General features: G+C 42.2%; 1 protein-coding gene across 2 annotated transcripts in view; it reads right to left on the bottom strand.

Moving 5' to 3' along the window:
* Positions 1-1,466: 1,466 nt before the first annotated feature.
* Positions 1,467-26,955, bottom strand: part of LOC121524148 (growth factor receptor-bound protein 10-like) — a 95,535-nt gene continuing 70,046 nt past the window's right edge. For both annotated transcript variants that reach the window (XM_041809394.1, XM_041809395.1), the window contains 12 exons: positions 23,063-23,219; positions 17,087-17,202; positions 14,657-14,731; positions 14,284-14,421; positions 13,474-13,584; positions 9,868-9,966; positions 9,708-9,785; positions 7,389-7,505; positions 6,945-7,011; positions 4,848-4,935; positions 4,353-4,446; positions 1,467-3,070 (listed from right to left, as the gene is read on the bottom strand). In XM_041809394.1, coding sequence (XP_041665328.1) covers positions 2,924-3,070; positions 4,353-4,446; positions 4,848-4,935; positions 6,945-7,011; positions 7,389-7,505; positions 9,708-9,785; positions 9,868-9,966; positions 13,474-13,584; positions 14,284-14,421; positions 14,657-14,731; positions 17,087-17,202; positions 23,063-23,219 — 1,287 coding nt within the window. In that variant the 3' untranslated portion in view covers positions 1,467-2,923. The remainder of the gene's footprint in view (positions 3,071-4,352; positions 4,447-4,847; positions 4,936-6,944; positions 7,012-7,388; positions 7,506-9,707; positions 9,786-9,867; positions 9,967-13,473; positions 13,585-14,283; positions 14,422-14,656; positions 14,732-17,086; positions 17,203-23,062; positions 23,220-26,955) is intronic.

Genomic DNA, 26,955 nt, shown 5'->3' with positions numbered 1-26,955 from the left:
TGTGACCCATTGGGAAAGGTGAGCATTTCAAAATAAAAGCCTCCATGTCAAAACAAGAGCCTCAGCTTATTGTTCTAATTATTCTATATGTTTCCAATACATTTCTAATTGACATCATTGATTATACATTGTTCAGTTTGGCCCATTATCTTACTGTAAAACACTGTAGATGGCTCGTGTTTGACATGGAGGCTTTTATTTTGAAATGCTCACCTTTCCATACCTTTTCCTCAAGTATATCATCAAAACAAGACAACAAAATACAGGAATTGAAAAAAAAGAAAACTTGGAGCCCCATTTTGATACTTGTGTTTTAATTGTTTTTTTTTTAGAAAATGAAAAAAATACCCTATAAAATGGCTCATTTTCCTGCTTTTTCCATTTTCTGCCAAAAATGAAAAAAGAATGAAGAATAACAAGAATTTCTCCCAAGTTTTAGTTTGGTTTCAAGCAGGAAATGGATCTGCCAGGAAATACACCAACTCTTTTAGTCCAACCAACAGCCCAAAACCTTTGCATTCAGTTCAATATCAGAAATAATAATCATTTTTATTCCCCACAGTTGCCACTTAGTTTCCATTGTTTAATGATTTGAATGCCAACCCTCCTGTCCATTCCTGACTAAACGCCTAATGGCTGCAAGGCATGCTGGTTAACTGAGGCTACTGTTGGTGTGGGCGTGGCTTCCTTTAAAGCTAGTAGCGCTTATTTCCCGTCAGATTGCTGCAAAATGGCTTTTGAATAATTAATTCCTCATGTGTTTGATTGTGACCGACATCAAAACCTGCTGTTCACCACTGAGGCTGGAGAATTCCCGTACAGCTGCATGAAACATCTGGAAATGATGCATCACCTGTACTGGTGGTTTCTGAAGGGGATTTCTGCTTTTAAGAGAGAGAGATTTGATGAGGCATCGACTGTCTTGCCAAAAGTTTGATGAGAAGATCGATACCTCGTTCGTTTTACTTAATAAAACGAGAGATGTGTCAAAGAAAACAAAGAGTCACAAACATTTAGCTGCTATTTAGCTTAGCTAAAGGAATCACAGCGTCCCTCACAGAGGAAGCCCTCTGTTTGAACCCTGATGATGAGCTTCAGAGGTGCTAGGATGAAGATCTTGTTTGTACAGAGCCAGGTTTGCTGGTTCATCATGCTAAGCTAAGAAAATAGCGACTATCTGATTTTTGGTTTAAGCACTGAGACATGAGATCAATGTTCTCATCTCAAACTTTCAACAAGATAGTCAATAAAGATGTTCAATCTTGAACGCTGCTTGTGATCTGTGATGGGTATGTGCATTTTTAAACAGCTTTGATTTCAAACACAAGGCTCCCAATTTTTACTTTAAGGCGAGTGAATCCCAATAAACTGTGCATGGATGCACAGTCGACTGAGTTCACATTTCAAGTCATTTGTTCATTTACATATTAATACAAAAGAAAACATAATAGGAGTGCTTTTGTTGATTTGTCTTTTCTGGTGTTTGGGGAATTGGAAAAACGACTGCTCCAACCCATTTACATCACATAAAGATCAATAAACTGTGAGCAGCAGGCCCAGGACAGACTTAGGGAAAGAAAATAACATTCAAAGACGAATTTACCGACCAATTTCACCCTTTCAATTAAAAAAAAACAAAAAAAAACTGTAATAGTAGAAGTCATGGGGTGGATGAACTTTGAGGAGTCTATAACAGTCGGCCTCCTCCTCCTCATAGTCTTAACACACTGCAGGCGGTTCATGAGCACATTCGTTTTACCAAAACATGGTCTTGTTGGTTCAAGCCACACAGGGATCCAAGATGTTCCCAAACCTGTCTGAAAGGCACTGCATAATCAGCCGTGGCTCTCTTTGCTCCCATGCCACTATCATCCAATCAGAACTGAAGGAAATTCACATGCATGCTTTTCAGAAGGGGAGGGGTCGGTGGGGGCGTTGGATAAAGATGAACGGAGAGAAGGCAGCTTCATTTAGCTAGAGAGAACAGCTGTCGTCTGTCCGCTTGGGAGTGCAAAACTAGTTCTGCATTGAATCAACAGTAATAAAACAGCATTAAAATGACATCAAGTAATCAACTCTACAGGAGAGGCGTGTTACGGCGCTCCTGGTTAACATTCCTCTGTCCTTTTAGCAAACCCTCTCCGCTGCTCTGCTAGCTTTCTTTCAGCTACATCTCTTTCTCTCCCAACTTTCTCGGAGCCTCTGTGGAGGAGGAGGAGAAGCGGGGTCAGGGTTGCACCAGCTTGGATTGTGGGACAGGACACAGCAGAGTGGCAGCATCAAGTCCTTAGAGGGGAGAGCGGGGGGGCAGGGTGTCAGCTTATCCAGACTGGACTGCACAGGTTGAGAATACCCCTGGATCAGGTTTGATAAGACCCAGTGAAGTTCTCGTCCATCCCTGATGATCAATGAGGAAGTCAGAGGGTGGCGCTCTGTGCCCATCGTGGCCACAGAGTGGCAAGGGTGGGGCCAGCACCACAGCTTATCATGCCTGGAGGAGGGGGGGTTAGGGACTCTGAGGAAGGGAGACCCACAGCACACCTGCTGAACGAATTTCAAATGTCTTGTGTTTTCACAACTATTGGTCTGTTTTTAGGGTCAAAATGGCAATGACAAACTCCTTCGTCTCCATGGCAACAAAGGAGTTTGGGCGACGGCTGGGTCCACAATCTGCAATGCTTCAGCGGTCCAAAAACGTCCCATTCAAACATCTCAACCACGCTAAGGCTGAGAAAAGCACGGGTGCACTAAAAACAAACACCCGGTGCTGGTTCTTGCCGAGTAGTTCAAAAACCCCAAACCTGACTTGTCTTTCTCTATCTCCTCGTCTTCCTTGTGGTGGCAAGAGAGGGGCAGAAGGGGGTTAGGATCTCTGGGGTGAGAGGTGTGCAAAAAGGGGTGAAGGTGTCAGGGTTGTGGAGTATCACAAGGCCACAGCGGTGCAAGGATGTTTGAGCTTGCAGGGCAGCACTCCTCTGTTCAGCTGGTAAAACTCCACCAGGTGGATCAGGTCTGTGAACTTTGTGGCGCCATCATCAAGGCTGAAGAACACCTGGCCGTCTTCCTCACACTACGGATGGAGAGAGAGGTTAGTTTACCACGATAGGGCAGTTAAGACTACTAAAAGGAACCAGTGACATTTTCAGACATGTTGACTTCAAACATAAACATTAAAACAGTTTAGGTTAGTCTCTATCTCATCAGTTAGTCATCATCAGAAATCCCTCAGCTGGAAGCATGTTTTGCTGCTGGTCCGCTCTGGCTTTCATACCAGGCGTGCTGCATGTCAATAAATCTCCCTACAACAAACTCAATTCAGTGGAACTGTGCTTGGAAGAATTGGAAGAAGGGAATTTCTCCAAAGAAATGCCAAACTCTGTGGAAACAGAAAACTTCACTAATAGCTTAGAGAACAGCTTTATTAAACAGACACATTTCAACTCTTGGCCTTCAGCAGAGTCATTTAGATACAGTTCTATTCTACCGATTTGGATGTATTTATTTGCTACAGCAAGAACCGCATGTGGAAAAAGAGACAGGCCCTCTCTTCTCTTGATTCTCCGTATGTGAGAGATGTGTATCATGGCAGTCAGAAAGCCCTGATGCTGAGGTCAGAGTGCACAGAGGCCGAGCAGCTGCATCCAAGCCATACATCACCAAATGCAATGCAAAGTGTCGGATGCAGTGGTGTGAAGCATGCCGCCACTGGACTCTAGAGCACTAGAGACAGAACCCCATAGAACACCTTTGGGATGAATTAGAGCGGAGACTGAGAGCCAGGCCTTCTGGTCCAACATCAGTGTGTGACCTCACAAATGTACTTCTGAAAGAATGGTGAAAAATTCCCATAAACACACTCCTAAACCTTGTGGAAAGCCTTCCCAGAAGAGTTGAAGCTGTTACAGCTGCAAAGGGTGGACCCACGTCATATTAAACCCTCTGGATTAAGAATGGGATGTCACTTAATTTCATGTGACAGTCAAGGCAGGTGAGTGAATACTTTTGTCAATATAGTGTATGTCAGCCTCCTTAATATCTGATAGAAATACAGCTCTATGGACCTTCCATCCCAAAAAAAGAAAGAAAGAAAGAAAGAAAGAAAAAAATTAATATTTTGGACATATCTCCAGTAAAATATAAAAAGTGTCTGTTGAACATAAATTTTAAAGCTCAGTATGAAAGCACAAAGAGGGATTGGAGTTTGAAACTTAACATCAGGTTGTTTTACCATCATCAGTGGTGAAATATGTCATTTCACTCAAGATGAGGGCTTGATCTGCCTTTTGTTCTCAGAGGCCAGCATGGCATATGTCCTGCTGTGTAATGTAACTGCACTGAGTAATGGGACCTACTGGTAGGATCTGGAAGTGTTTGATCTTCTGGTGGTGGCACAAGGTGAGCACGAATGCCTTTGGATTACTCTGACTGTCCCGCAACAAGAATAACCTGAAACAGAGAGCACTGGTGAGAAAAAATACACCTGCTTCACGAAAAGGAGGAAATATTCTGTACATGTAGGACTGCTCTAACTCCATTTTGGTGGGTGTCTAGATGACATACTGCCTGAGTTTAGGAAGCTCTGACCTTTTGAGAACCTTATCTTAATCCACTGGGTAAAAGCTGTCTAGCGAAATGGACATTTTAGACAGTGACTTTTTAGAGTGCTAAACTATCCTTGGCAGCAGTGCTGTCTCTATTTTCTCTGAATTTATCCATGGAATTTTAGTCTAAAGGTTCTCCTTACTTTTCTCCCTTTTCCTGTAGTCTTCTACTGCATATCAGACAAAACCAATTTGTGATGAAACTGCAAACCTAACCAATTGGAAATGTAAAGCCTTTTGACTTACCCATCCACTTGACCTTGTTGTATGATCATTTTGTGGGCTTCCTCTCTCATGATACGACCATGAAACCAAACCTGCGTCCTGTGGATCACTGAAGGAAAGACAAAAAGCCATGGTTATGTTCAAACTCTGTCCATTCTGATTAAAATCATCACTGTCATTCCAGTATGGAGCTATTAATGTTGCAGAACTATTCGTAAATGCGTACAGAGATCTGTACACAAATCTGGAAATGCATAGGTGGATTCTGAAATGTGTGCACAAATCCACAAATGTGTGCACAGATCTGCAAATGTGTGCACAAATATGCAGATGTGTGCACAAATCCACAAATGTGTGCACAAATCTGCAAATGTGTGCACAAATCTGCAAATGTGTGCACAAATCTGCAAATGTGTGCACAAATATGCAAATGCATAGATTATCAAATGTGTGCACAAATCCAAAAATATGTGTACACACATCCACAAATGTGTGCACAAATCCACAAATATTCATACACACATCCACAAATGTGTGCACAAATCCACAAATATTCATACACACATCCACAAATGTGTGCACAAATCCACAAATATGCATACACACATCCACAAATGTGTGCACAAATCCACAAATATACGTACACACATCCACATATGTGTGCACAAATCCACAAATATGCATACACACATTCAAAAATGTGTGCACAAATCCGCAAATGTGTGCACAAATCTGCAAATGTGTGCCCAAATCTGCAAATGTGTGCACAAATCCACAAATATGTGCACAAATCTGCAAATGTGTGCACAAATCCGCAAATGTGTGCACAAATCTGCAAATGTGTGCACAAATCCGCAAATGTGTGCACAAATCTGCAAATGTGTGCACAAATCTGCAAATGTGTGCACAAATCAGTAAATGCGTGCACAGATCTGCAAATGTGTGCACAAAACAGTAAATGCTTGCACGGATCTGCAAATCTGTAAAAAGATTTCAAAGGTCCATAAATGTGTGCACTAATCTGCACATGTGAAGAACAATCTGTAATTGTCAACTTAGTCTATTGTGGTTCAGAAAACTGATCTGCAAATGTGCACTCAGCTCCATAAATTCAAGCACTGGGTTTTGTTGGCCTCTTAGGGCAGGCTCACAGGCAAGGCTGCCTTCCTCATCGCATAGCATCACAGGAAGGCAGCGGGTTAGACCTAGTAAAGCTCTATATAATGTCAACATGAAAGGAGATATATTGCTGTTTTATACTGTTATTGTTCATATTTTCATAGAAAGAGTGAAGAAAATAATGACTTATTTCCTCCAGAATTGTATCACAGTGGTGGTTAAATTACCATCTGTACTAGACAGGGTTTCATTGTGCTCCAATTTTCCAGAACAGAAAATCACCAAAACAACGCTGTATGAGCCGTGGGATGTTAGCAATAAGATCAATCTCTTACAGATTTGCAAATCTTCATTTGCTGCATCTGCAGCTCTGTTCAGACATTTGTGGATTTGTGCACACATTTGCAAAACTATTTATACATTTGCAGATAATAGCTCTATATTCAGGCGGTATGTTTGGGTTTCACATGGCAATGTGTACATAATGTTTAGTGTTCTGAAAATGTATGTCTTTGGTTTGAATAGACCACATTATATGGTATTATGCTGCTCTTACTCAAGGAGCTGGTTTAATAATGTGCATATCCAATTCTGCAAATGTCCACATATTCATGTCAAGCATGCATGGATGTTAACAGCCTTAAAGTAACAGATTACCTCGAGACTGAAGGCAGAGGCTGTTACTGAAAGTGCCCAACAGTACTATTCCCTTTACAGGAAGTCATTTTGCATTCAGTGTCTTGCAGGAGCTGGGGTTTTGAACCTTCCCAGCTGAGAGATTTTTGACTCCTTTTGATGGCTCAGTAATTTTACTAACTCTATGTAACCAAAAGAAATTTTAAACAGCCGCTCATGTTTGTTGCAATTGAAGCGTTACTCTTTTCTTTGGGGCTTAAACGTACCTCTTCATTCCAGCTGCCTTTGACGAGAAAATACTGCATATACAATTCTGTCCTGCCTAGTGAGGGCTGTATTTTATAAGAGGTTAAGATATCATACCTGTGCTCAGAGATGATGGGTGCAGCGGGCTGGGACTGCCCAGGACATTCATACGCTGGCTCCGTTTCTATGTGAAGGAAAGGAAACATGAGCAACATTTAGCAAAAGAGTCCTTCAAACCCAGCCTCAGATACAGGGAAACACAATAAAACTAAAACACAAGGAAATGTTATTTTAAGTGGAGCACTGAGAGTTGACGCTTTTCAGTAGTTACAAACTATCGCAGTTTTCAACAACTGCTTTGGCCTCATTGGATCTTTGATAAATGAGGCAGATAAATAGACTGGCCAGGAAAGTCACAGTACATGAAGTATAATAATCTGACAGAAAGCTAAAGCTATTTTGTGATGATTCTAGTAAACTCCAGACTTCTATCTGCTCATATTTGGACTCCTTCCTGAAGATTTATCTATCTTAAAGTTTAAACTGGATCCATGTTCTTACCCTCCATGTCTGCCCCTCCTCAACGGCAGCACTCTGGGCCTCCACAGGGTTGTCGATGACGCGGCCAGTCCTTCCGGAAAAGTCCATGGCGACCAGGGAGTTTTCAGATACGCTCCTCTGTTGTGACGTGACGGGGCAGGATGATAGATGGAGGGCGGTAGTGGGTCGAGAGTAGGGGGAGGGGGGTGTACGAGGGTGGGGGAGGGGGGTAGACAAGGGTGAGAGGTCAAACAAGCCAGACACACTCACTGGGGCATGACAAATCCTGTCTGCACACAGACCCACTTCAGTCACTCTACAAATGCCCAAGTCTCTGCTGCCTCTCCTGCTCAGATGACACTCGTTTGCTTCAGTCTGTCCAGTATTTAAAATAGGGGTCAATTAAACGACGGTAAAACATTCCCATCTACAACTATTATGCCGTGGATCTCTCTGAGCTCGTAATAACCACAGGATCAACTTTCACAGAAATCACTGGAGGCTAACGCCACTACTATAGCCAAGCACCTCATACTACCCAACTTCAAAAACCCTGAAATATCCCCTTAAGTTCGGCAATAATGGGTTAACAGAGGTGACAAAAAGCAGAAAGTGGCAAGAATTTTCAGAAGTGGCAGAAACAGAGTTGTGGAAAGGGTCTAAAATGAACAAAATGGGTTTTAAGAGACAAAAATGTGCTAAAATATGGCAAAAATTGGTGTAAAGTGGCAAATTTGTGATTAAAAAAATATTTGTAGTTTTTTTTGAGGCATCTAAGTGTTACCCAACCCCCCTGCTCCAGTTAAGAGCCACTGTCCCAGTTGTTGAAGAACAATCAAAGTGGTGAACAGTGTTTAAAAACATGGGTTAAAGTGGCAATAAAATAATTTAAAACTAGTAAAAAAAAAAAAAAAAAAAAAAAAGTTGAAAAGCAGAAAAAATGTGGCTAAAATGGGTGACCAAGGTAGAATAGGCATAAAATGGCAAAAACTAAGTGGAAAGTCACAAAAATGGAGCGAAAAGGGGCAGAAATGGGTGAGAAGTGACAAAAAATGTGTTAAAGGTGGCAAAAAAGGTCATAAAGTGGCAAATAAGGTGGCAAAAAAATGATCGAAAAGTGCTTAAAATGGGCAAAAAGCAGCAAAAAGGTGGGAAAAATGGGCAAAAATGGGAAAAAGTGACATTTAATGGCAAGAGTCAGCTTAAATGGGAAAAAGGGGGAAAATATAAATTGCAAAAAGTAGGATAAAAGAGGCAAAAAGAGATGAAAATGGCAAAAATGAGATTAAAGTGGCGAATAATGACAGAAAGTGGCAAAAAGAAGAGGCAAAAATCAGCTAAAGCAGCAAAAATTGATTTAAAGCAGCAAAAATTGCAAGTAAGGGCAATGGAGACAGGCAAAAAATAGTAGTAAAGCCTACTGTAGAAGTGTTGCAACAAACTGATTAATGTGACTTGCAGTGGATAATTTATGAGGTCAAAATTTCCCTTTCAAAGGTTTCCTGGGGGAATAATATTTCAAATTTAGACATAAAAGAGCCACAATTTATAACAGAAGAGCCACATGTGGCTCCAGAGCCTCACGTTGAGTGTCACTGCTCTGTGGCCTCTTTAGCACACCTAAAGGGAATTTAACCCCATCTACCCATCAGCCTTTGCTCTACCTTTATATTACAATTATAAATACACATATACAAATTCATGAAAATTAAGCTTTGCTTCAGGCTCTCTCTCTGAAAAGACAGTATTTTATAATTTATAAAAAAGAAAAACATACTTTTCTGAATAAAAATAAAAAAAAAACAAGTATATAAATCAATAATCAGTTAATCTTAACACAATAATTCACAAACATATACTTAAACTTGTTATCTTTTTAAACAATTAAAGCTTAAATGTAGCTCAATATTGAAAAGGGTCAGGTGCATGCCTCCCTCTAAGATTGCACACACGGCATGCCTTATATAAATGTTCCTTCTTGTAACTTGTGGGATGTACTTTTGTCATAGACTGCTGTTTGTTTCACGGACCGGTGTGACCTGAATCTGGACCAAACACCTTCCACCACACAGCACTACTCTTACCTCATTAACAAAAGTCAACAGCGCTGCGATCGTTTCAGCAGAAAGTCATGTCTGCAAATCCGTCTTATGCAAAATGGAAAAGGTAATCTAGCCCAGGGTTGCGTGTTTTCTCTTAAGAAGGCACAAGGTGGCCACAAAGTGAACTGGTTTTCAATTAACCATCAGCTAATTAATGGATCAATGTGGATTGGTCTGGGCTGAGAGGGGGTATTAGAGCAGGGTTGTAAGAAGATGATGTCAGAGAGCAGATCCTCACCACAGGTGCTGTGAAAGGCGGGAGATTAGACTTTCTCTGCTGGGGAACGTTGTAGCTCTGATACAGTACGATCCCATACTGTGAGAAAACAAGAGATGGAATATTTAACAACGCTGCCAAACAAGTCCATGTGAACAACGTATGAAAGTGAGGGACGTACTTTGAGCAGTCTGAAGGCCGTCATCCAGCAGGTCCTGCTCTGTTCGTCCTCAGCACACAGCATCTTTAGCTCCTTACAGTCGCTCGTCACTTTACTGGGCTGACAAGCATAAAGCAGACACAGCAGAACATTTAATTAATGAGATCCACATCCTTAACTTGAACATGAAAATCCTCTTCTGGGACATGAGGTCAAGGCAACAGAGTCTACACACCCCTGATTATTTCAGACTGGTCAGTGGGACATCACATCTACTCTTCAGCTCTAAGCACAAAGCATTACTTTGGTTTTAAATCACTGTTAAAGCTCTGTAAGGATTCTAAAACCTGCAGAAAATCTATTAGAATAGCACTGCAGTAGAGCATAACATAGTGGAAACTACAAATGTGCAATAAACTACACAAATTCATAAACATGTGGATCAAAACCAACAAAGATTTGACTAAACAGATCAGATTAAGGGAGTGTGCTAAATCAAAAGCATGCATTTAAATATTTCACAAATTTAGTCTCTGAACTGTGAAAAGGAGTGCTTTATTTCTCAAAATTGTTGCATTGCATTCAAAAGCACTATTGCCAAGTTGACAGCAGACTCTTTAATATGATTAGACCTGATTAATCAATCCCTCTCAGTGACGCTCACCAAAGTGTTCCAACAATAACGTCACCTCTCATTTTGGTCTGATAGGTACCACAGAGACTAAATCATGCCTAAACTCCTGCTATTGTTGAGAAGGTCTTTTTATTTTAGGCTTTGAGATCCAAGCTTTCAGGTATGCTTTTAGGAAAGCCCTTTTTCTCTCCCTCCCTTTCTCTATTTCTTTCTTTTCTCTAATCGAGTGGTTCTCAACTGGTGGGTCAGGACCCAAAAGTGGGCTACTGGGAAGTTTTCAGTGGGTGCAAACTGGTTCCTGGAAAAAAAAGTCCTATAGGCAGACATGTAGATATGCTGTGTTTTACTCTGGTTTGCTGGACAGGGAGTAAATTCTTGTTGTTTTCTTGAAACCACAGGCCGGCTCAGACTACATGATTTTTTGGTCACTGATGATGGCACCACGTCAGACTGTGCGACTAAAATCCTGCCCTGTCTTGGCCGACAGCCTGGCCACACAACAAGAGTGATCCCAACCGCTCATCGTATGCTGACAACACCAGTTCACAGAAACAAGCATGGATAACAATGGTGGATGTCTGGAGAGGAGGACTATATGGGGCTAGGACTTAAGGTATGCATGTGATAGCATTAATGAAGTAAAATAAAATAGTTCCTCGGAGGGAGAAAAAGAAGGGACTTTAAAATGATGATGCAAAGATAAGGAGCAAATGCTCTCTTGTTGGTAAACGTCAGGATTCACATCATTTACATCAGGTCAGAGTGTCAAACTAGACGACCATGTAAGAACATTTCTGATATGCTAGTCTTGTTGAATTGTGGTTGCAGCGTCTTGGACGTGTTGTTAATTATGTCCCGCTACCAGACAGTTTGTCGTTCCGGACGCTCTAAATCTGGCCCGAGGTTTCACGATGAGCTGCAACGTTGTAACCTTGCAAAGCAGACAGATACGCCCATTTCTGTGTTTCTCACTGGTGAATCCATCTTGCAAAGCTCCAGTCTGAACAGTTTGGGCCCAGTTAGAAAGTGACAGGACCAAACAGCGTCAAGGGGCAGTACTTTCAGGCACAGCAGAAACAAGAGGCCTGTGCTGTTATGGTGGAAGAGATTAGCTTGGATGCTGCTAAAGTGCCAGCTTTATCAGAAGTTGATAACATTTCTTCGTTAAAAGAAGAACAAAGAACAGCAGTGAGTTGTTTTCATTTCAAAAACAACAAAAATCGAGTACTGACATGTCCACAGTCGCCATGGTTCGCGTTATGCTGCTCTCTATTGAGTTTACTCCTCGGTAGCGGCTACGTCACGTGTTTAGTTGTTCTGATTGGCCCGTAAAGATGTGACAGACAGAATGTCCATCCAATCACCCTCCAAGTCTTTTTTCAAAGTCTGCCTTTTCCCAAACGCTTACCAGATGGATGTGTAAAACAATCCATCTGGCGTGTCAGGTTAGCAACATTGCAGTCAGCCCAAAACCTGGTTGAATTCGTGTAGTCTGAGCCGGCCTAAAGGCTGGCCGAGTACTAGACAATTTCAAATCTTAAATGATCTAAAAATGCAGGAGACCACAGAGGTGAAATTAAAGTACAGTCGTGGAGGTTCATTCGTCTGGTGATGCTACCTGATCTGCTCGCTCTCACTGATTGTTGAGGGTATTATGATGAAGGCATTAGGACCTAGTATTGTAAATATCAAACGCGTTTGGACACCAAACACTTGAGGATCATTCAGACGAACAAACATTTCCCTCCACTTGAGATACCCCCACTATAGTCAGGGAGACAAATCTGGCCTTGAATTGGGCTTAAAATCCTGTAGTGTGCGGACAGCCTTAGTTGTCCTTACCTTAGATGGGAATGTCTACAAGAAAGTTGGTTTTCCTATGAAATGTCTTAAATTCTTTGGACAAAACGACTGTAAGTTTCATCTCTTTGTTTGGTCACATGTTTTATTTCATCTGAGGTCCTAACTGCATGATTTTCATTAAACATTCTGGAAATCTGGGTCGCAGTTTCCCGTTACGGAGGCTGTGGTGGGTTCTATGACTGGACCAGCTGAGGACGACGGTTCTAATCTTTAAGGGCCAAAGGGTTTACTGTACCCGGGTATAATGGCAGACCACCAGACTTCATTAAATCAATGCTACAGACATCAAGCATCTGCAGATTCAGAATAATCATTCCAATTCAGTTAAATGACATAACGGTCAAATTGCATCCTTGAAAGGTTTGGTCTTTGTTAAAAGTTAAAATGCATGAAAGAGAATATGTAAATAATGAGGAACGTTAAGATGAGAATGTCTTTGACAGCAGTCTCTGTAAAGAAATAACATATCCTCCTGTAGTCCCAAAGGTACGGCTTTATCAGCGCCACAGCACAGACTTTCTCCTTTCCCTCCATCAGTAACAAGGACGAATGGCTCCTTAAATGCAACCCCACTGATAAATTAATTCATGTCTCCATAGCAACAATCCAGCCACCCCTTTAGCCAAGTAAAATCCTTTACCAAATCCTGCACTGTCACCCCCGCTGACAGCATCTGACACACCGGTGGTTGTGTGTCCATGTGTGTATGTGAGCGTTAGAGAGAGGTGAGGTGGTTAGTCAGGCCAGATTCCCTGTACCATCCTGGCTTATCCTGCTGGGCTTATCCCAGATCAGCAGGTGACCCACCACAGATAACTCCTGGAGGGGGACACACAGTGCTGAGTATGTGTATGAAACCCTGCAGGACACTTTTAACCCTCAGGTCTGAGATACACGCTCACACACTCACAGACACACGCCAATATCCACGCACACGCAAAAGACTGAGGATATGCTGGAAGGAAGCAGGAGCATCTTTTACAATGATGTTTAAAAATAGATCTTGTAATACTTCCTTTAACCATTAAAAATCAGAATCAGCTAAACTTAATCCTGCAGATTTAATTATTGGTTTGGATCGATTATCAGCAGAAAATACTTGAAATTTGCAGTGCTCTCTCGTGAATTACCTTGATGCAGAACTGAAAGTCCATCGGAGCATTGTGGAGTTTTCTTCCTGTGATGATGGTGAAGATGTTACTGTCTTCCAGATCCGACAGCAGCTGCAGGTGTCGAGGCTCCTGTTCAATTGTAGGAGAGTAATGGTGTTAAAATGGGGAAAAATAAACCCCAAATCAGAAATCAGAGCACACAGTTCTCTCGCTGGAGGGGTGTGGGGGGTCTGCAGACTATCTTCATGCTTTTTGGTCTTGTCTGTATCTGAACACCATTTAATTTCTTATTTGCTCAGTAAAATAGATGCATATCTTTAAGATATTCATGGTTGCAAATGCTGGCTTTATTAGAATCCTCCGTCTGTGAAACTTCTTACAAACATTATAGACTTTTCTGCAGTGCAGAGAGAATGACCTTTACACATTCAAAACAAGAAAATATTGGAGGAAATGGTATTAACACAAATTCAGACACTTTTTTATCATCAGTTCTGTGTGTCTGGCTGTGTTTATGGGTACTATGTGTCCCTGTCCTCATCTGTTCTATGTTCGTTTATACCAAAATGGCTTTCGCTGATGCAACATGAAAACAAATTTTTTTTTTTTTTTTTAAGAATGATATCTGATGTTTAAAAACATATCTGAGATCAGATTTATAAAGCAAGGTTTTCAAAGATGACTTTTTCAAACTATCATGCAGCAAAGAAATGTTACAAAAAGCAAAATATTCTGAAAGTGTGCAGAAAAACCCTCCAAACTATTCAACACACAAAGTTCACTGGTGACCTACATACAGTCTAAAGATTGAGTAATCAGTATGGTGACCTTGGATGTTCCTTTAGTGGAGTAGTAGAGTCCAGAGCGACGCAGGAACATGTAAAGTTTCTTCCAAGACTTGCGTCCCGGCTCCTTCAAGTAGAGATAGCCCTGAATCTCTGGACAGCTGCTGGAGTTCAGAAAGTTCTGAAAAAGCAAACATGCAGTATCTCTCTCACAAACTCTGAGCAAAGGAACTGGATGTACATCTCACAAATGTTTATGTGTCTGCAGCCAAATTCTGACAACTTTGTACTAATGTTTCTATTTCCCTGGAGGTCAGCAGTAAAACACTTGGGGATATATGTTTCTAAAATGAATTTGGACTGTATGATCAAGATTAAAAGTATTCTCCTTTATTAGGATGGTTACTTTAGGTTACCTGTAAGAGCTGTGACTGAGGGATTGAGCCATCAGACTCCTGACACCAAGCCACCATCTGCTCAGGAAAGAAGTTCTGGATAGAAAAAACACAGAGAAAAACGGACTGAGAGAGAGAGAGAGAGAGAGAGAGAGAGAGAGAGACAGGCACTAGAAAGCACTTAGTGCATATGCAAGCTCAGAGAGGGGTCGTGTTTCTTTCTGCAGAATACGGCTCACGTTCTGTGCATGCATGTGTGTGTGAGTGTGTCTGATGAGCACAAGAGCTCAGAGGCAGGATGGTGGGGGTGAGAGAGAGAGAGAGAGAGAGAGAGAGAGAGAGAGAGAGAGAGAGAGAGAGCACTCTAGCCTCGGAGTAGATGCAGTATGATCTCACCCGCTGATGTAATCCCCTTTAGCAAGCAGTGCTACTCTTAGCTTGATTGACAGGCCGTGGCCAGCACTTTGGTGTTTTACTGTGCTCATTACCACAGAGCTGAGGTCACCTGCTGGCTCTGACACACACCTAAATCACCACAGCAAAAATGTCATGGTATATCCGGCCAGCACGTAACATCAGAGCCTCACGCTGAGTCCACATCAGCTCAAAACTCTACATGCAAACAACGCTGACGCTGACATGCTGGTTGTCAAATGCAGGTCTGAAAATGACGACCAGCTTTGCATACGATATTCTTGCTCACACTCAAAGAGACTTACAGGGAGCTAAAAAGGAGAGTGAAAGGAGAGGAGAGTCTTCTAAATCACCAGCAAAAGGAGAAAGTAGCAAACCAGACAGATATTTTTGAGACAACACAAAGAGGTCGTTGCTTAAGGAAGTTAGACTGATACACAACAACGCTGGGCTTTTCATCCAGAAATGAATGCCCATTTGTTAATCTTATAAAAAGCTAAACAATCTAAAGAACTAAACAGCACAACAAAACTATGGAACTAGATTTAACAGATCGAGGTATGACACTAAAAGTTTCTCACAGTGCTAGCGTTATAGCATCATATTCACTGCTTCTATGTGGTTGACTCCAGCTCAACCCAGCCTATCACCAGAAATATGTCATAAACGTCTGTCATTCCTGTCAGCTTCAGCTGCTAATGTAGGATCAGTGCTATTAGATGTTAGCATAAAAACAGATGCTGCACAAAGTAAACTGTAATATCTGATAAACATCAGGATGTTAGCACTGCTACTTTCAGCATGTTAGCATAGCTTATTTCAGCATGTTAGCATCGCTGCTTACAGCACGTTAGCATCGCTACTTTCAGCGTGTTAGCATAGCTTCTTTCAGCATGTTAGCATCGCTGCTTACAGCACGTTAGCATAGCTTCTTTCAGCATGTTAGCATAGCTTCTTTCAGCATGTTAGCATAGCTTATTTCAGCATGTTAGCATCGCTGCTTACAGCACGTTAGCATCGCTACTTTCAGCATGTTAGCATAGCTTCTTTCAGCATGTTAGCATAGCTTCTTTCAGCATGTTAGCATAGCTTCTTTCAGCATGTTAGCATCTCTGCTTACAGCATGTTAGCATCGCTACTTTCAGCATGTTAGCATAGCTTCTTTCAGCATGTTAGCATCTCTGCTTACAGCATGTTAGCATCGCTACTTTCAGCATGTAAGCATAGCTTCTTTCAGCATGTTAGCATAGCTTCTTTCAGCATGTTAGCATAGCTTCTTTCAGCATGTTAGCATCTCTGCTTACAGCATGTTAGCATCGCTACTTTCAGCATGTAAGCATAGCTTCTTTCAGCATGTTAGCATTGCTACTTTCAGCACGTTAGCATTGCTACTTTAAGCTTGTTAGCATTGCTATTTTCAGTACGTTAGCATTGCTACTTTTAGCGTGATAGCAGGCATCACCTGCTTAGACTAAACACAGCCCCACAGAGCTCTTAGCTTAGCTGCAGAGGAGAACACTAAACAGGTTAGTGTAGTCCTCTCTCAAAGATTGATGTCTTCTGATTAAGGAGAATATTTGATGTCATAATACTTGATTTAACTGTTAAAACACTGATGAAATTTCCATTTTTCTCTGCTTGATGAGAGTTGAACAGCAAATGTTCCCATTCTAAGGAGGTTAGCTGTAATGTAGAGTGTAAACATGATTCTCTGATGGGATGGCATAAACGATCAAATCAGTAGATCATTCTGACAAACTGGGCCCCACTAACATGCCAGCATGACTTTACAGAAAAACTTCAGCGTAACAGAGGGGTTTACAATCCTCTCGAAGAAAATATTAAGTTGGAAAAACAGTTTGCCAGGTGTATTTTGAATGAAAAACTCAAATGTCAAAGGTTCTGGATGTAAGCATGAGATTTCAGCTATCAGAAACTCTATCCTAAAATGATCAAAGCTGGAAACAGAATCCCAGCTGTCTGAGTGCTCACTGAAGAAGTCACAGAAATTAGTTCTTGGGGGTGCAGGAGGCTCACCAGGGGGTTCCTGAAGAATTCATATTTGGCGTAGTTCTTCCTGAAGAGGAATTTACTGTCGCTGCTCATGGAGGCTTGAACCTGAACAACCAGCTCGTGATCCTCCAGACATCTCTCTGTACGAGGACAAGAAAAGATCATCTCAGTCACTAAAACCGTGTTCACATTTCCCCAAAGGTAAACACATTTTAAACATATTTTTAAACATATTTATCAAACTGGCATGTTCTTTATACAGAGCATGATTTGAAACATACAGCTCAACACATTTTGGCATCCAGACTTATTCAGGAAGTGAATTCCTATCATCTATCTACTCATATCTGAGGAGGTTGCACGGGAAGGCTGACCCCTGGAGGTGATACCAACTATCCCTGGCAAGTAAGGTGGGTAACTCCTGGACTGTTGACTAGTTATACTCAGGGCAGGCATACAGAGACAAACAAGCAGCTACACTCATGCTAATGGCCAATCTAGAGTCATCCATTAACATTAAAAGCTTTTTTGGATTTGGAGGAGGCCGGAGTACCCGCAGTGAACCCACACATTCAAGAGTAAATCTGCACAGAAAGACCCTGTCCCGAGGGGATCAATCCAGGAACCTTCCTATGGTGGTGACCACTGCACCACTGTGCAGCTGCTGGTTTGAAAATTTTTACTAACATTCAGATTACACATTTCAAGAAACTCCTCTTTTTACTGCTCCTTATGCTGCAGAATAAGCATGTTTTCCTGTCCCTTTCTTCCTCTTTTAACACTGAGGGCGTACTCTCTGAGATGCCCTTGTCAGCAAAGGACCTTCACTTCACTGTTACAGTTCACTGTAATCGGTTTTGTAAACTGCCCTCTCACCGCAGGAGAAAAAACGCCATAAAATATTCAAGCACAGTTTTTATTTTACTGTCATTTACTGGAATGAAAATATTATTTAGAAACTGGATTTAAAGGAAATTGTTGCTTGTCTTGTGAAAATGAGTCTTCATCTCGTAATCTTTTATGGTGCCAATAGGTTAACTGTGTTAGGTTTATTTATGATAGTTAGAAGTGGACGCCCTCCCTGCAAACCGCTGGATGAGGATTACATTTGGATGGTGCTGTGCACTGCAATGGTGTTTTTAAGATTCGCCAACTGGGTGTAAAATATAACCCATTATTAGAATTTACTGCTACATCACTAATTATCCTCAGTTGTTAGGGACGTCAAGCTTAACTGCAGCAATTGTCATTAACTCAGATCCAAAAATGCATTCATTAATTAATTAATTTAACCGTGATATTCGCATGTTCACTTGTCCTTTCAGCCACTTCCACATCTCCTTTAAGCTACTGTTTGTTAGTGCAAGGGTTCTCAACTTTCTCAGCTTGTGACCCCCAAAATAAAGGTGCCAGAGGTGGCTGAAGGTGGGTGAACACAGCCTTGAACATTCTACAGTCATGTGCAGACAAGGCCACCCATAAGGCAGGATAAATGGGAGAGCTTTCCAGGGCCCAGCCAAACTGGGACCATGGAGGTCAGCAAAACCATGGTCTATTGTAAAGTTAAGCTGTGATATCCATATTTTATATTCAACCAGAATAATAAAAACTCTTATCAAATAGAAAAAATATTTTTTTATTCTTTTGTGCCGTAGTTAATAGCATTCTTAAAAATGTAAATCCCTTTTTTTGAGAACAGAAATAAAATGGGTTAAAAATGGCAAAAACTGGATAAGAAGGTGGTGGGATGGGATTTAAAAGTAGCAGATATGGGTTCAAATGGTTAAAAAAATTTAGAAAAGAGGAAAAATGAAAGCAATGAGTTAAAGTGGCAAAAAAAGGGAATAAAAGGTGGTAAAAGGGGGTTAACAAAGTGGCCGAAATGGGTTTACAGTGGCAAAGTAGGTGGAAAATGGGAGGAAAGTAAGTTTAAACTGGCAAAAATGGGTTAAGTGAGGCAAATAACAGGCATAAATTTGCAGAAATGGGTTCAACCGGGTGGCACGGCGGCACAGGGGTTAGCACTGTTGCCTAACAGGAAGAGATCGCTGGTTCGCTTCCCGACCAGGGCCTTTCTGTGCAGAGTTTGCATGTTCTCCCCAAGCACACGTGAGTTCTCTCCGGGTACTCCGGCATCCTCCCACCACCAAAAACATGCTCATTAGGTTAACTGATGACTCTAAATTGCCTGTAGGTGTGAATGTGAGTGTGCCTGGTTGTCTGTCTCTATATGTCAACCATGCGATTGACTGGCGACCAATCAGGGTGTACCCCCCCCCCCCGCCCGATGACAGCTGGCATAGGCTCCAGCCCCCCGCGACCCGGAACAGAATAAGCGGTATAGAAAATGGATGGATGAATGGGTTAAACTGGAAGAAATGGGCATAACAAATAGTGAAATCTATTTAAAATGGGCATAAATAAATGGTTAATAGTGGCAATAATGGATCAACAGAGGCGACATTAAGCTTAAGTGACACAGACTGGTTTAAAGGGGGCAAAAACAGGCAGAAAAAAGTGGTAGAATGGGTTTGACAGTCACAAATACGGTTTTTAAGTGGCAAAAATGAATTTAAAGTGTAAATATTAAAGTGCAAAGTGGAAAATGTAAAAATGTTCTTAATAGGGGTGCACTGATTGCAATTTTCTGGCCAATCACCGATCACCGATCTTTAAAAAGCCTGACCTGCCGATTCCGATTTTGGCCGATACCTATTTTTTTTTATGACTGACAGCATACACCTTCAATGTTCCAATCTTATTTTATTGAAAAACATTGAACAATACCAGTGAAACAATACAAACTTGTTGTTTTAACTGCACATGAGGTAGTTCTCTCAAATATAAATGAAAAGTTTAGAGCATTGCTGCCCAAACTACTAAATTATATCAGTTCCATTAGTCTTTCATTTTTCACATCTTAGTAGGTAGAGGCATATATGAAACCGACCTTATCCACCAATCTTATCCAAGTATCAGCTGATCACCGATCCCCCCAAATTAAGGAAATCGGCGCCGATTCCAATCTTAGCTGATCGATCGGTGCACCCCTAGTTCTTAGTTTTCTAAAGGCATCTGAGACCCCTTCTCAGTGTCTCGTGACGCCCATGTTGAGAACCACTGCCTTAGTGGACATGTCAAAAGTCATCTGTAGCCTGTTATTAAACATTTACCTTTTTACTTTTCACTTTCTTTTGTTTTCAATCCATAACAAGTTCCTTCTTCCACGGTTAAGTTACAGTTAAATCTCCAAGCTACCTATAAAAGCAGCTCTGTGTCCAAACAGGAAGTCCATTACACTTAGTTTAACCCTTTATGACCTGTCATACAACAAGTCCGCCAGAGCATATCTTTACATTTTTACACGCTGTAGTGCCAACAACCCTTAGAACCCAAATTTTTATATGGATGTGATTAAGTCTATAGTAAAAATTAAATTGCTCAAAAGAGCAAAAAAAAAAAAAACACATTTTAATTAACACAGAGACATCATAGCTGTATCCCTCAAAATTGTGATTGTGAAAAATTTGCAGAAGATCATTTCAAACCACAAAAAAATGATTTTGAGTGTGTTCATAACGTCATTTTTGAAATACACTCATCTTTATGAACTGTCGCAGAAATAAAAATAAAATTAATTTGTGCTCAATGTGCAAAAAGACAGCATCTTTTTAAAAAAATAACTATTTACAGTAGTGCAATCAAATCTCTAAGTGTGCCAGATACTGTTGAGCCTATGTATGTTTGTGGAAGACCATGTTGAAACAATCACAAGTGTGACTTATAGCCTGCAAGAAAACAACACAATTATATCCAGGATTATATCATATTATGTTGTTTTTGATGTGTGCTCTTTATACTACATTTCTGCAAAAGAAGGAAGGATATTTCTAGAGGGAAGTGGTACTCAGGAACACATTGAATGTGTGATATGTTAGTGTTACTCCTTTGGTTTTATATGCAAAAAGAATTATTGCTCTATCTCATTTGGTTACAATTCTACCCAAGGTTAAAAATCGATATGCAAATGGAGCGCCGGCGATCCTGTAGGTTTTTAGGGTTAAGTATGTAGAAAAACCCAAAATGATACTAAAATAGTTCTAAATGCAAAATAGTGGGCTTTTAAAATGCCATAAAAAGAATGTGATAAATCATGATTAACTACAGAAATCCTAGGATAATCATGATTAAAATGGTTATCTTTTGACAGCCCTACGAGAATGACACAGCAAGGACTGCTGCTGAAGGAGTGAGAGGTTAAGTGAGGAGGGGCTGTGAGGGGAGAAGCAGGAGAGGATGAGGTAAAGGTGAAGAAGTGCTGAGAGATGAAGGAGGAGGAAGAGGACGAGCTAGTCGCGGCGTTGGGGGGAATGCAGGAAGATGATGTCATGTATTCAGGCTGATTGCTGAGTGGCACGGCCATAAGTAAAGTACAAGCCACAGTCAAACACAAAACCACACATTAAGAGCTCACACAGAGGCTGACCTGCTCGCTGTGCATCACTGGTATACATTTGGGTGTGTGTGTGGGTGGGTGTGTGTGTGTGTGTGTGTGAGAGAGACTCTCCTCTTCTTTGAAGCTGAAGTCATGTGATCTCAGAGTGAAACAGATTAGAAATTGATAGTGGCAGGATGTTCAAACTCAGCTTGGATGGTTACCTTGTGGGACTAATAAAGAAATATCTTCTCTTACTCACGTGAAATGCTAGCACACAGGCTGTAGCTCTGATTCTCTCTCACATGACTTTATCGTTCATGTTTTATCAAACAGCACACACACAAACCCACACACGGGAATATTCCGGCTAAACTGTGAGGACTTCTCTTGCAGAGAAAAATGTTCTGGCTGCAGTTACAGGGTGGAAATGTGTGAGTTCTTTATAAGTATGAGCTATGTGTGTGTGTGACAGAGTGTGTATGGGTGTGTAGGTGAATGTGTGCACGCTGGCTGCAAGCTGGGGAATTTCCTGTAGAGGGTTAAGAAAAGATTGATTGGTTAGGAAGGCTAGGGGCTCGTCCAACGGAGAGCCGTGATTGGTTCCTTGTGGCTCTGGTATGACGCTTTAGTCCAGGCCTCTCCACCCTTCCCCCCAATCTTTCCCTCTCTCCCCCTCTCTGTCTCTCTCCCTTCATCTCTCGCTCTTTCTCTCCCTTCCTCTCCTCACCTCACATTCCATCTCTACAGTGCACTTTTTTTTTTTTTTTTTTCTTTTTTTTTTTCAGAATCGCAGATCAAGCAGCAAAGCACAAAGCAATCCTTTGACTCTAAAAATAAGACTTGGGCGTAGGAAAACCTCACCGAGGACAAAGGCAGACCCAGAGAGAGAGAGGGAGAAATAAATAAATTAATTAATCTTTGCACAGATAAGGTGAAGGAGCAGAGCATTACTCTTACTTTTTCCTCCAGACGAACTCTGGCAGGGAACGAGCACGCAAGCAGAACATGGAAAAGGCTTAATCCTACGGCTTCCACACTCCCCTTCCTGAGCTGTATAGAAGGCATACAAGCACTTGTGCCATGCCCAAGTGAACATACACAGAGGGCACACACAAGAGAGTATCCACACCCATGCAAAGACACACAAAAGGAAATAAAGACTCACAACACACAACTGGAAGACTGAAACGCACCTGCGATGAAGAGATACCTCTAAAAACCCTCCATTGTAGACGTACAGAGACATACAGAGGCTAAGAACTCATTTCACCTACTTTTAAACTTGCAAAATGCCCTTTTCACACTCTCAGGTAACCTTATGAAGCTTTGAGATCTATGATAAGTTAGTATCAAAGTCTGCGCCATGGAAAAACTGCAAAAATGTACACAATGAAAGGCTTCTGATTAGATTTGTACTGCTGTTTAACCAGCTTACATACAGCACTAGGTCAGTGCAACCACTGCACAAACACAGATGCCCTTAGAAGAATCATTTCTATTCCTTCCATGAATCACATGATTATAGACGACCAGTTATCCTCTACATACACATAGATCCTTACCAAGGCCAAGGACAGGGTGGTGCTCCACCAGCGTCCAGGCGTTATCGTCCAGGCAGTGACTCTTGTAGACCAGGAGCTGGCATACGTCTTTTGCTGTCATGTCCGCTGGGATCTCCACCACTTTGCCGGCTCCATCCTCGCTCCACACCTTCACTATCTGAATACAAATGGGAAAATGGTCAGAGTTTGCACATACATGCAGTACAGGTAATGTTGAGAAAGTGTAAAAGTGCACAGAAGGCATGATGACCTGATTTCAGGTCATGTGAATCGGAACAATAGAATGGATATTGGAGCGCATCTGATGCAAGTTTTACCTCCATGTTAAGTCCATTCATGAAAAGTCCTCGCTCCAAACTCCAACATGAAAACGCCTTTAAAAAAAGACAAATGACGTCCAGGAAAGGGCGGCCGGCCAGGCTCTCACTTCTCTTCACAGTTCAACTGAATTTGTTCTCACGCATATTTGCAATAACAAATCTACCTGCATGTGCACGCAATCCCTTTCACATGCAAATATGTGTGAGTGACATATTCACACTTAGAAAACGTCGCGTTGCACTTTACATCTTGTCGTTAAAAATGTCACATCTTGAAGCAGCGGTTTAAAGCGGGAGTACCTCCCATTGTTGCGCCATTTTGAGCCATTTTGTAAAGGGGCACAAAACAACCGGGTGCAATTCTGTTATTGCAGAGATAACCATACACCCGCTGCTTATAAGGAGATTTACCCCTACATGTAGCACAACACAAACACCCAAGAACACTAAAAAGACCAAAAACATGAAGCCAGTGTGCGTAACTCTATCGGAAAAAGCCCCATGTATATTATCATATATATCCTAATGACATCCATGTGCCCAGCAGGGATTCTGCTGCCCTGCACACTCCAGACCTCCAGGAAACAACAGTTGGAAACTACAGAAACAAAGCACAAAGCTGGTGATGGGCAACGGCCGGATAGGGGTGGAGCATTACAGAAAATTCAATCAAACATACAAAACAACAAAAAACAAGACCTACAGTGGCCTAGGAATAACACAAAATACCTCAACGACCAGCACAGCAACGCAAAGAGAGACTCCAAATGCAACCAAGAAACAACGTCACAGCACTCTCTGCCACTGCAAAGCCAGAAGAATCCCTCCTCTCTCCTTACACGCCCACGATAAAAAGAAAAAAGTCATCTCATGACGCAGGAGTTTTGTTTGAGAAAAGTTTCCAAAACATGTAAGAGGAAAACTGCAGAGGTCCTTTATGCTGCAAGCTGACAACCATTCACACACTCACACACACACTCCTACACACATGCACTCTCAAACACAGACAGCACGAGACAACCATCCTTGAAAGAAAGAAATACACAGATGCACACAAGTCTCTTACCTCCACAGCCCGAAAGAGGCAACAGTCTGGAGAGCAGGATGGCATTTTCACACTGAGACGCTCTCCAGTGACACAGAGAGACAGAGAGAGAGGGAGAAAGAGGGAGGGGAGAAGGACAGGAGAGGAGGGAAGGAAGTCAGGAAGAGAGAGGGAGGGACAGATTGGCAAGGAGAATGCAAGAGAGGTAAAAGGGGGGGGGGGGGGGACGGAGGAAGGGACAGAGGAAGGACGAGAGTGAGAGAGGGAGAGACAGCCTGCCCCTTCTTCTCGTGCTGGGCAGCATAAAGGCTGAGCTGCGAGGAGTGGTATGAGCCGCCGCTCCTCTCCTCCCTCCCTCCTCCCTCACCTCCTCTCTGGATTAACCCAGTGTGGGATTTTTAAACGGTGAGCTGCTACCTGTCACGTACTCTGTGCTCTTATCTTCAGGGCTGCCTTCTAATCCCCCCCCTCCCCAAAAAACGATCCCTGTCAGCTCCTTTTACTGATGGCGCCGCACCAAAAGTAACAGTCTTTCCCCCCAAAACACGCCCACAACCCACCCCTCCACCCACACTCACACACATGAGTAGAAAGAGCAAACTACGATCACTAAAACCACACAGCATCCAAAAATCTACAAGCTGCCCGACGATTTGAATGTCAACCCCCCTTCCTTTATCCCCCCTTATCTTCTTTCTCCTCCTCCTGCTGCTCCTCAGCTCTATGTGAAATACTAAGCATGAGTGCTAGGACCAGAGCAACATGTGTATCACACAATGACGGTTAAGGTTTACAGAAAGGGCAGTTGAAAGAAAACAGTGGGGTGATTCGATCTGAAGCTGTACGGATCACGTGTCAGGCGTTTGAGCTCTGCTGAGGGGGTCAAGGGAGGGGTAGCAAGGGAGGGATAGGGGGAGGTGGTTGCTCAGCAAATCTGCCAAACCTCTAGAGAGGGAGAGAGAGACGAGAGAAAGGGAGATGAAGATAAAGAGAGGAGGGAAAGAAAGGGGAATAGAAGAGAGCAAAGAGAGCGCCATGGAGGAATGTCAGTAATGCAATACTGAGTCATAATCAGGCTCATGTGTAGAGCGCAGACCAGTCCAGCTGGCCCCTAATACAGTGTGCATGAGAACTTTGAGCCCAATACACACAAACACAAATGCCCACAGATTCTCCAAAGATGTAGACTACATGTAAGTCATGACGACCGGCTCCAGCAGTGAGTTCACTAACAGCGAGACCTTCAGGGTCCTGGGGCTGTTTGTCATCCACTACTAATGTGTTAGTCAGCAACCTTTTCACATGAGAAAGATCAGACTAAGATCTTTACTCAAGAAAAAGTATGTTTAGTTCTTTGTAATTTCATTGTTGTCAAATCCATACTTCTCCACCGTGGGTTATTCTGTCAGAACACAAAGCATCTGTAGCTCTTCTGCCTCCCAGCTGCAGAAATCAGGGACCCCAGGTTTAGAGTGCATATAGCGCTGCATGATTTGGGAATGATGTGCGATTGTAATTGTACTGGGTCATATTGCAATTTGGGCTGCATGGTGAACCCGGGCTGAGCGCAGGTTCCTGGGCCTTTCTGTGTGGAGTTTGCATGTTCTCCCCGTGCATGTGTGGGTTCTCTCCAGGTACTCCAGCTTCCTCCCACCACTCGTTAGCTTAACTGATGACTCTAAACTGGCCGTAGGTGTGAGTGTAAGCATGCCTGTCTCTTCATGTGGCGACCTGTCCAGGGTGTACCCCGCCTCTCGCCCAATGACGGCTGGGATAGCCTCCAGCCCCCCATGACCCCCAACGGGATAAGCACTGTAGAAAATAGATGGATGGGATAATTCCAATTTGCATTTGTGATTATGATATAATACATACAGCCATGGACGAAAGTATTAGCACCCCTGGAATCTTTCTAGAAAATACACCATTTCTCCAAGAAATTGTTGCAGTTACAAATGTTTTTGGTATACATGTGTTTATTTCCTTCATGTGCATTGGAACAACACAAAAATCTGAAGAAAAAGACAAAATTGACATAATTTTACACAAAACTCAAAAAAATGGGCTGGACAAAATTATTGGCACCCTCAATTTAATATTTGGTTTCACACCCTTGGGAAAAAAATAACTGAAACCAGTCGCTTCCTATAACCATCAAAAAGCTTCTTACACCTCTCAGCTGGAATTTTGGACCACTCTTCTTTTGCAAACTGCTCCAGGTCTCTCAGATTTGAAGGATGCTTCTTGCAACAGCAGTTCTGAGATCTCTCCATAGGTGTTCAATGGGATTTAGATCTGGACTCATTGCTGGCCACTTCAGAACTCTCCAGCTTTGTCTCCAACCATTTCTTGGTGCTTTTTCAGGTATGTTTGGGGTCACTGTCCTGCTGGAACACCCATGACATCTGACCCAGACCCAGCTTTCTGACACTAGGCCCTACATTGTGGCCCAAAATCTTTTGATAGTCTCCAGATTTCATGATTCCTTGCAGACAGTCAAGGCACCCAGTGCCAGAGGCAGCAAAACA

This window comes from Cheilinus undulatus, linkage group 16 (assembly GCF_018320785.1).
Source record: "Cheilinus undulatus linkage group 16, ASM1832078v1, whole genome shotgun sequence".
In the NCBI taxonomy this organism is placed as follows: Eukaryota; Metazoa; Chordata; class Actinopteri; order Labriformes; family Labridae; genus Cheilinus; species Cheilinus undulatus.
Note: the sequence above shows the minus strand (reverse complement) of the source record. Positions and strands in the feature narration are given on the sequence as shown.